Source organism: Erythranthe guttata, chromosome 4 (assembly GCF_056151865.1).
Source record: "Erythranthe guttata isolate IM_541 chromosome 4, IM_541, whole genome shotgun sequence".
Classification (NCBI taxonomy): domain Eukaryota; kingdom Viridiplantae; phylum Streptophyta; class Magnoliopsida; order Lamiales; family Phrymaceae; genus Erythranthe; species Erythranthe guttata.
The window spans coordinates 348753-359075 of NC_142536.1; the positions used below are offsets into that span (position 1 = coordinate 348753).

The window sequence follows — 10323 nt, forward strand, 5'->3', positions numbered from 1 at the left end:
GTTATCACTGTGTTGTAATTTGGTATTGTTGTAATATATGTGATCCAGGATCTCAATTGAAGTATTCAGCACACAAGCTTTATAAATGAATTTACAGCACACATTTTGCAATTGAACCCAAAACCTCAAACCACAAGAATATAAGTGGTGCCACATAACTACAAAGTTGCTGTTGCTGGTTGATAGTAACTTCAAATACTAAATTCAACCATCTAACCAAGTTAAATTATTCATCTTCAACTTATTGTTCATAGGAACTGCTCTCTGTACCAAAAACTTACTGTCAAGTCAACTGCACCAGTTTCGTTTCAAGACTCGACCTCTGCTCTATGTGGAATATCCTGCACTAATGCCGTTATTGGAAAGAGAAATCCGATTTTTTCTGCTCAGTGTGACCTATATAAATTCTCTCCATTACAGACATGGAGAGAATATAGGCAAGTGCATTCGTCATTCAGGGCAAACAATTGCAAGCAAATCTTCAAGCTCCTTGTTCGTTTTAATCCCATCCTCCTCAATCCTTGCACGCATATCAAGCTGTGTTTTACCAGCAGCCACATAGGTCTGAAGCAACATTTTCAACAAATCTCTGTCGATGCAATTTATCCTCTTCATCAACTTATAGAATTCCTCAGCACCGTCCACATCGCCCTCTTTCTTGAAATAGTCCAGGAATTTCTCCGTGGTGTCAGATTTAGGGCGCCATTCACCTTCGCGAACTCTAGATGTAGCAATATCCATTATCTCCAAAGCTTGCTTTATTTGATTCTTTTTCAGGAAAAAAATCACAAACATTTCCCATGCAGTGAAGAAAGGTCCTCTCGATCTACTGACAGCATTTTGGAGGGTCGACTCAGCTTCTTCAAGCATTCCCTGTGTTAGGTAAGCACCGATAGCTGTATTGGCCAATCTAACATCGTAATTAGAACATCCCAACTCCCATTCCTCGAAGCATTTCTTCACTCCCTTTATATCTTCCAAATTCCTAAGAGATTGAAGCATGATAATATAACTATTATTCGTTACTACTCTCATAGTTGACTTCAAAGCCTTCCAAATTCGATGGACATTGTGAAGATCGGATATTCCAGCATACAAGGTTATCAAGAAATGGTACGCCTCGCGATCATTAGGGCGCATTTCCTTCTCCAGATTTTGCAGTGCCAAAGCAGCTTTTTCTTTATATCCAACCCTAGTGTAGAGAATAGCCAAATTACTATATGTCGTCCAATTACACTGCTTCGCATTTTCCCGTTTCATATCTTCGAAAACTCTTTCAGCTCCCTCGATATCATTCAAAAGCGAGTAGCTATTCATCAACAAGTTGTAGGAAAACGTGTCTGGTTGAATATTCCTCTTCTTCATTTCTTCGGCTAAGATAGGAACTTTCTCTGGTTGGCCTAATCTGATATACAAGGACATGAGATTGTTGAGAGGTAATGGTGTGGATACCATGTTCTCTTTAACCATTGTAGCAAATAGATCGAGTGCTTTATCGGTCATCTTCTCCGTACAGTAGCAGTTCAGAAGTGATCCGTAAGTGCAATGAACCTTAACAGAGGGTGAGAGGCCACTGAAGTAATTTTCAGCTGCAGCTATTCCTTGAGCTTTTGCAATCAGATCCAAACGCACCGCATAATCTTTATGCCCAAAGTTAAACTTTCGAACATCCATCCAATCCATGATCTGGATGTATTAATAAGTTCAAAAAAAAGAAAAGGTCAATCTCTATCCAAAACAATAACCACAATGAAAAGGAAGGCACGGATAATTCACACCAAAATAGTTATATTCTATGGAGTTGAGGCGATGATTTTGCCCAAAAAATGCAGTTCAAGTTTCCAAATGACATGATCAATCAATCGATAACCGATACGAGAAAACAAAAATAAGCTTCTTCTGAAAAGTAGACACTATACTTAGCAACTTATAAGTAAACCGGTTGGTTTGATACAAACATGAATATGGTGTTGCTTCTTAATTCAAGCATTCTTCAGTGAACTTAATGCAATCCGAACTTTTATGTTAATCATCATTTTACAGAGAACAAATCATAAAAATTGAAGCATAGCCACACAATTACACACACAGAGAGAGAAATTGTAGAGAGAGAGAAGAGCGTGAACCTCGAGAGCGTGGTTGAATCTTTTGTATTTGCGGAGTTGCTTGATACAAGCCTCAAGTTCAAACTTGCTGACGGATCTGCCCTCCCTTATGTACTCATTTATCGTACTTGCCACCGTCCCCTTTTTATTTCCCAACGCAGACAATCTCCGGTACAAACGGTCCTCCTGTCCGGCCGTCGCCGTCGCCGCAGCTTTCACCGCCGTAGAGAACTCACGAACCAATGCAGAAGATCCGGCTGCAAATCGACGGCTGAGATTCGCCATTGTCAATCACCGACGTAGGCACTTTTTACTAAGAAAGAGGGTTTATCGACTAGGGTTTACTCAGCTGATAGAAAAGTAGTAGAAATGAAGCTGGGATAAATTGCTAATGCGCCGTGTTTGGCCAGGCCTTGACCTGTATTTTAGTAGCTGACAAATTAAATAATAATTATCATATTATTATACAGTTGTATTTCCACGTGTCACAAATAAATTGAATTGCAAAATTGCTCATTAGCCCTTAATTTATCTTCTGTATTTATTTATCTCCCTATGTTGAATGAATAAAAGGAACAGTTAGGAGGAGGGTGGAGAGCTTGAAGGTGTACGGCTATGGCGTTTCTGAATCACCGACCACTCGTCTCAATCTCAATCCCCTCTCTCAATTCTCCAACAATCGAACCTTCTTCTCGATTTTCCTGTTTCTCGCTCCGATCAAATTCTGTACACTACCAACTCTTCGTTTAATTGTTATTTTAATTAGATTCACTAATTTTACCCTTTTCGTTTTCCCGTTAATTATTAATTAATTAACAAATAAATAAATAAATCCTGCAGGTAGAAGCAGTTGAGTTGAAGTCTTCGCCGCCGCAAGAATATAAGCCCGGGATGATTGATGATATTTTCTTAAACGTATTTCGTAGCAAAATGGCAAAGGTCAATACTTCTTTTATTGTTATTAATTATTATTATTATTATTATTCCTTGATTAAATTTTAATAATTATGTAAATTATTGATAGGAGAATGGATGGGACTCTGAAAAGCCTGGATACGATGGAATAATTGATGCAGCTCATCGCCTAATGCGTGGTCGATCCAATTCTGAAGCAACTAAAGCTTCGGTATATCACAATTTCCTCTGTTTCATAACCGATTTCTTGTAAAGAAGTTGCATTGATTTAAGTTTGCTGCTAATTATTTTTAATATGCTGTTTAGTTAGTTTATGGTGATATTAATTTTTGTGGCAGATCCGGGTATTAAGATCACTGTTTCCTCAATGGCTATTGGAGCTCTATAAAATGCTTATTTCACCTGTTGCTGGTGGCAAGTTGGCATCCGTTATGGTTGGTGAGTATTTTGATGGTTTATTTGACGGATTTCGCCTGGTGTAATTAATCGTATTTTGACCGATTTTTTCTTAATCCGGATTGTTTTGCTTTCCATTTCTAAAACTGAACCTGGAAGTTTAATTCAGGAAAATATTAGTGCATGTTTCATAATTGAATGGTGTTCTTGCATGTGTTGTGTTTCTGGAAGCAAGGGTGACTGCGCTTTCGTGTCAATGGCTCATGGGAAAGTGCATCGTTAACTCTGTCGATATGCCTAATGGATCGACGTGGACTAGTGGGGTAATGTTATAAATTTTCTTGTTTTTTGTTGCTCTTCCTAGTTGAGCTGATTGGTTAGTCGATTTAGGTCTTTGTTGAGAAATGCAAGTACTTGGAGGAGAGCAAATGTGTTGGTGTATGTATCAATACGTGCAAACTTCCTACGCAGGTTAGTAGCTCTCACTATCCTTCACAAGTTTGTTTATCACCTTTTTGCCTTAATTTAACCATGAAGAATTAATTTAACCATGAAGAAGCAATTGAAACTGATATTTAATTTTGAGATTGATTCACTGTATGCATATATAACTTTTAAATTCTAAAAAAGGGTTTTCCAATGATCTGATCGTACATCTCAGTCTCGTTTTATGTATCTACTGCTACATGGTTAGCATAAAGGAGGGAATACACAAAAATGTTCTTGTTTTACTAACTTCGACTTGTTTTGATTTGCTAGGCTTTTTTCAACGAGTACATGGGAGTTCCTTTAGTGATGGAGCCCAATTTCATCGATTATAGCTGCCAGGTATCCCATGATTCGAATGTACCTCAATCCTCTCATATTCGTTTTTTTTTTTCAGATCTCATCATTAATTTTAATGTTGTTTATATATTTCTTGGCATGTGATATGACCAATGGTAGTTCAAATTTGGGGTGGCACCTCCTCCACCAGAAGACGACACTGCACTCAAGGAGCCATGCCTGCAGATATGCCCAACTGCCAATCGACGCAGGGAAATAAATACTGCTACGGATGTCTCAAAATGTCCAAAGGCTTAAAATTTGGTTCATACACAACAATGTTATATTGACAAATACACTACTACTGCATTGCAAGAACTTTGCTATAAATTAACATGGCACCACACAGTGGTAAAAGTACATTCTAATTTGTGTTTGCAGATGACACAACTAATATTGCTAATCCAATCAACAAAATGCTTTATATACTCAATCCCCTCCTGGAAAACAACACATGTCCAATATTACATTGTTAAATTACATCCCAAAAATCAATGGAATGGAGTTGCGCTGTGCTCACAGTTGCTAAAATCGTTTTCCTCACAGTCCTGTTACCAAGCAATAAATTAACAACATAATATTTAGCAAGTAAACCCTCCTGCAGAAGTTTTCTTTTTAAATAAGCTAAATTCACGATCAAACCATGTATAACAGCGACGCCACTTACAGGCCAAGGCCATAAATACAGATACAACAGCATCAAATGGGGGCTTAAGTCAAAACATAGTTTGATTCCACAAGCAAAAATATCAGAGCATTAACGATCCCAGCCTGAGGGTCTCCTTCTTTCTCTTGTTCTATCTCTGAAAACGAAAGCAATAGTAAATAAGAATGACATTATTTTTGGAGCAGAAAGAGATGCAACGAAAGCAACAAACAACAAGATATGGTCACAAACGCAAGGTGTACATTGATATATACAATCAATCATAAAACATTCGAAGCTTTCTCCATATTTCTCCATATACATATACAAGAAGACAAGTTGAAAGCAGAATGTCACCTTTCAGTGGGAGTCTGTTTCGCAGTTTCTCTGGAGCTGGGTGTAGTATTTGATGCAGAGGCAGTAGAGCTTGTACCGTTTATTTTTGGAGCATGAATATCACCACCGATTGTCCCACCAGATACAAACCCAGGTAGAGCTGTTCTTCTATGGGTTTGACCACCTGCGCTGCTTTGTAGGAACTGATTCTGAGAATTTGATGATGCAGGAACAAAGTTGTTTCTGGCTTGTGACATCATCCCAGTCTTTGATGAATTAACTGCCGCAGGTCGACTGGGAGTGGCATTCGATGCAGGTTTTGATTCCGAATTGTACCCGATCCCCAAACCAAAGTCCACACCACGAACACCTCTACCGCTACTTCCCCTTCCTTTTGCTCTTTTTCCACCTGCAATAGTAGGATAGGCTTTCAGAACTCCAATAAGATTAAAAAAAAAAAAAGATATCTACAGGTATTCCACATATTAGATCTTTAAATTCCACTAGGTAATTTGTTTTCACATAAAGAGCCCTGCTGCAAACACTATTGAGATAATAGCCTCTTGTTTTTAAACCCAAGTTTGGGAAAAACATAAATAAAACCACGAGTATATTATAGCAGATGGAAATACCATACCTCCTTTCCGTGCGTCACGTTTGGATCTGAACCTTCCATCCTAATTATTTAGGAAGTAAATGTCACTCACAGAAACAGAAAACTAAATATGCAAAATGTAATGATAAATTCAAGCAATCATGGAGACAGTATAAAAGATTTTTGTTCTAAAACATGACCTGAATACGATTGCAGAACAATTATATATGCATGGAACAGGAAAAGGGTTGCCTTATTTGCACCAAAAAAAACCCATGGAATCAGTTATCTGTCCGCTTTTTCACGTTGATCCTAAGTCAGGGCGGATCCACCCTTGGACTAGGATGGTCTCTATAGCCCACCCTCAATCCAATTTATTTACACTACATAATAGCCTATTTATTTATTTATTTATTTAGCCCACTTCCAATTTTTTCAGGCTACATCATAGCCTATTTGCTTATTTACCCAATTTATTTCATCTAGCCCACCCAATCATGAAGATTTTTCACAAAACGAAAATTTGAAAGGGTCATTTTGTAGTTTGTAATTTCTAAGTAGTTTACATGATAATAATTTGAGATATAACCGTACAGAGTTTTTTCACAAAAAAAAAAAAAAAAAAAAAAACCTTACAGAGTTTAATTTATGCTATATTCATTAAAAAATTTAAATATTTACTTGATTTAAGTTATTTTATACTAAAACTCCTAAAAGGAAAAATTCAGGGGCTCTCGTGTATTTTAGCTCACCCTCAATAGACAATCCTGAATCCTCTATTGATCCTAAGTGAAGTATCTCCAGCACAATTCTATAAGTTGATTATACAAGCGAATCATCCTATCACTACACAAGTAGAACCATTTCTTTAGTAAGTCTTATCTAGATTATTATCTACTGCAGTAAGTTAGCATTTGCTACAGTATACATTGGGGAAAATGAAGGGAAGTTGAAAAGTATTGTATGTTACAATTCAAAATATCACACCATAACTAAACAGCACATAATTTCAACAGTTTTAACATTTTTATTTTAAAGGCGAGCAAAACTAAGCCAAGGAAATACCTTCATAGCCAGATCCATGAGCTCCATGGGCACATTCTGACCAGCAGCAACCAAACTGTTGATCAGCTCACCAGCAAATCTCACCTCCTTTTGTGTTATGAGAGTGTATGCAGTTCCATCTTTGTCACCAGCACGACCTGTTCTTCCAATTCGGTGAACATGCATGTCCATGTCTTTAGCTATATCGAAATTTACAACAGATTTTATTGACTTGATGTCAAGACCACGAGCAGCAACATCGGTAGCAATAAGAACATGATATGTTCCAGATTTGAACTTTTGCAATATCTCCATTCGAGAAGACTGATCTTTGTCACCGTGAAGTGCCGCAACTTTAAAACCCCTCTGCAATAGTTGGGCTTCAACTTCATCCACTGTGGCCTTTTTGGAAGCAAAAACCAGAACATCTCCTTCATCTATCATTCTAGGAAGCTTTTCGAGCAGCCATGGCAACTTTTCTGTATCTGATGGAATCACTTCAACAACTTGGGTAATGTCCTCATTGGCCATACCCACCTCTCCCACAGTTACTCTTACAGGATCAGAAAGAATCTCCCTAGCCAGCTTTTCAACTTTTCCAGGCATAGTCGCCGAAAACAGTAATGTCTGGCGGTCTGGCCTTATTTGCCCTACTATTGACCTTATCTGTGGCTCAAAACCAAGGTCAAACATTCTATCTGCCTCATCAAGTACTAAATAGGTCGCCCTCGACATGGTTAGTGCCTTCAATTTAATCATGTCTATCAATCTCCCCGGAGTAGCCACCACTATCTCACATCCTGCCTTTAGTTCCTTGATCTGATCAAGTTTCGACATTCCACCATAAACTGCTGCGACACGAATACCATGAGCTCTGGAAAATTTCTTAGCTTCCAGATATATTTGATGAGCTAATTCCCTAGTAGGAGCACATATCACTCCAATGGGACCTTCTTCTTTCGCAAGTTCAGGTTGATCCATAATGTGAGAAACCATAGGGAGCACAAACGAAGCAGTCTTTCCTGAACCAGTTTTTGCTATACCAATTATGTCTCTTCCAGAAAGCACAATGGGTAAGGCTTGACATTGTATTGGTGTCGGTTTCTCATATGCTTGTTTTGCTATGGCTTTCATCAGCTCCAAAGAAAATCCACAATCTTCAAAAGTCTTAATCGGTCGGGGAACATCAAAACCAGAAACACGGATAGATAAGCTCTTCCTATACTCGATAACATCCTGGTCACTCATACCTGCAAAACATTATTACTTACTAGTCAGATGCTTTCCGCATAAACGCAAAATGAAATTCTAACGGTGCACGAAAAGTTTGAAAGCAATGTGAAATATCTTGAAGAAAATTTTATCATTCCTTGACTCTGCTAAGAGAAAGGATATGAGCTATAGTTCAAATTGTCGGTTTATTGGCTAGATAGACACTGGCAACCGAATACCGGATGATATCTTTATTCTCTGATAGTCGCTAATGTCAAATGATACCCTCATATTATTGGCACCGTCATATTTCATTAGCGGTAATATCTAATAATCATTGATTGTTGGAGCCTAGACTACTTTTTGGATACTCATATTGGATGAAAACTCAGTTCAGTTAATATATGTAATACATTTTCGATGTAACATCTAGAACCCTACTTTTTTACAAATTTAAAATGTTATTAATAGTTGATTCACTATCAGTTTTTAATCTGTACTAATAATTGTTTTTAGTTTCTTTTATCATTCTATGATGCATTTCTTTCAAATCTCCCTAATAATATCCCGATATTGCTTGATCATAGTGGAGCAACGCATGTTATTTCTTACTGACGTTGCAGCTTTCAACAATGGTAAAAGTTAACCCATTAGCCATGAGTCTTAACTGAATAAAATTAGGATAATTGTAGAAAACTCATAACTAAGACTTGCTAAAATCACGAAGTGCCCGAGACTACAATATTTTATTTTTCAACTCAGTGAGGGGCTGCTAAAATGATCTCTTATAGCTTACAGGTTGGACGATATACTAAATATGGAGATCATTAACAAAAGTTCCAGTAGCAAACATGTAAACCTGGCGCTAACATACACTTCTCATCGGAGATCAAAGCACTAAAAAGCATACAGAAATCCGCTGCATTAGCCCACTAGATTATAATCAACTGCCAGAAAACTGTGAAGCTTCTAACAGAATTCAAACTGAAAATAACAACAAGTATGTGAAATACCTGAAATAGAAGGCTTCTCCTCGTAAAAATCCTTATTAAATGGTTCATAATCAATCGAGCTATGATCAAGCGCCGCTATCGGCTCAATCTTCTTCCTATCAACAACAATAGGATTATCATCCGAATCATACTCAATCATCCCTGCATCAACCGCCTTCGCCGCAGCATAAACCTCCTCATCCGAATTATACCCTGCGTGAAGCGCATCAGCAGCCAATTGCAGCCCCAAATCCTTCTTCGCTCTCAAAAAACTTTCCATTGGGTCATCTTCCACGTCATCCTTGTACTTATCCAGCTTCTCCTTCGGCTTTGGTGGCGGTGCCGCCTTCATCTCCTCCTGTAATCCTTCCATGAACGCGTCCAGAGGATCAATTTCGTCTTCATCCGCAGCAGCGCCATCATTCTTGTTAGGCACATCCTCGTTTGAAGTGTCACGTTCATCGGCATAGTCGATGTTCTCGAGGTCGGCGTCTTCATCAGCGTCGCCGCCGCGAGAGGAAGGAGGGACGTATAAACGTTGAGGTGGTTGGGATTGCTCGAAGTTGTACGTTGTTTGGCGATTGATGCCAAAACCCTCGAATCCGAATTTTCGTTTCGACATCTTGCGGGAAAATTAAACCCTAGAATTGAAATTTGGGAAATTCTGAGAGATTTTTTCTAATATATAAATATTAATATACTTATTTATCCCCACGCTATAATGAAAAAAAATCGAAAAATTATTGAGGTCGGCGGCTGAGCCATATGAAATATGAACCTGACCAGGGTTTATGGGCCTGGATTTTCCGGCTACATGAACTATTAATTTATTATTCGGAGGTCCTTTAAATTTATTGAATTTGGTTCTTCAGCCCAACTATTGTTACAAAATGCATGTTTAAATTCTATTTTTGCACCATTGAGATTTAGTTTCTTTAACTTTTGCATCCTCTTGAACATTTAATAATACTTTAGATCCCCATAACATAATTAAATTATTCACAATGCACCCCGACGTTATTTTTTATATTTATTTTTTAGTATTTGTAGATGTAGTTTTTGCTTATCTTAAAATTATTTTAAATTACTACTTCAAAAATATATATGTATCTTTTTTGTTTTTCTTACTTAACTTGCATTTGATAATTATGTATTTTTGCTTGAATCCATTTTATGAAGATGGTTTAGATAGTCCACGGAGTTCTTTAGTTACCGCTTTCGGGTCGTATTGATTAAATAGTATGAGCTAATAATATA

General features: G+C 37.7%; 3 protein-coding genes across 6 annotated transcripts; 1 reads left to right on the forward strand and 2 right to left on the reverse strand.

Annotated features, from left to right (window-relative positions):
• Positions 1–52: 52 nt before the first annotated feature.
• Positions 53–2539, reverse strand: LOC105955106 (pentatricopeptide repeat-containing protein At1g02370, mitochondrial). Its single transcript, XM_012978806.2, has 2 exons — positions 2127–2539; positions 53–1686 (listed from the first exon to the last, which is right to left on the reverse strand). Exons 1-2 carry the CDS (start codon positions 2388–2390, stop codon positions 451–453), a joined length of 1500 nt encoding a protein of 499 aa, XP_012834260.2. The 5' UTR covers positions 2391–2539; the 3' UTR covers positions 53–450.
• Positions 2540–2623: 84 nt separating this feature from the next.
• On the forward strand, positions 2624–4609 carry LOC105955116 (beta-carotene isomerase D27). Its single transcript, XM_012978817.2, has 8 exons — positions 2624–2831; positions 2946–3044; positions 3130–3231; positions 3359–3458; positions 3648–3739; positions 3807–3887; positions 4176–4244; positions 4362–4609. Exons 1-8 carry the CDS (start codon positions 2721–2723, stop codon positions 4497–4499), a joined length of 792 nt encoding a protein of 263 aa, XP_012834271.2. The 5' UTR covers positions 2624–2720; the 3' UTR covers positions 4500–4609.
• A 28-nt stretch (positions 4610–4637) lies between these two features.
• Positions 4638–9966, reverse strand: LOC105955096 (P-loop containing nucleoside triphosphate hydrolases superfamily protein). 4 transcript variants are annotated; one of them, XR_016030622.1, is made up of 6 exons: positions 9088–9846; positions 6884–8112; positions 5861–5900; positions 5245–5632; positions 4909–5044; positions 4638–4789 (listed from the first exon to the last, which is right to left on the reverse strand). XR_016030622.1 is itself a non-coding variant. In XM_012978797.2 (5 exons), exons 1-5 carry the CDS (start codon positions 9686–9688, stop codon positions 4999–5001), a joined length of 2304 nt encoding a protein of 767 aa, XP_012834251.2. In that variant the 5' UTR covers positions 9689–9966; the 3' UTR covers positions 4638–4998. The 4 variants fall into 4 exon arrangements, 1 of the variants encoding a protein (XP_012834251.2); XR_016030624.1 differs by lacking the exon at positions 5861–5900 and having other exon boundaries at positions 9088–9823; XM_012978797.2 differs by having other exon boundaries at positions 4638–5044; positions 9088–9966.
• Between the last annotated feature and the right edge of the window lie 357 nt (positions 9967–10323).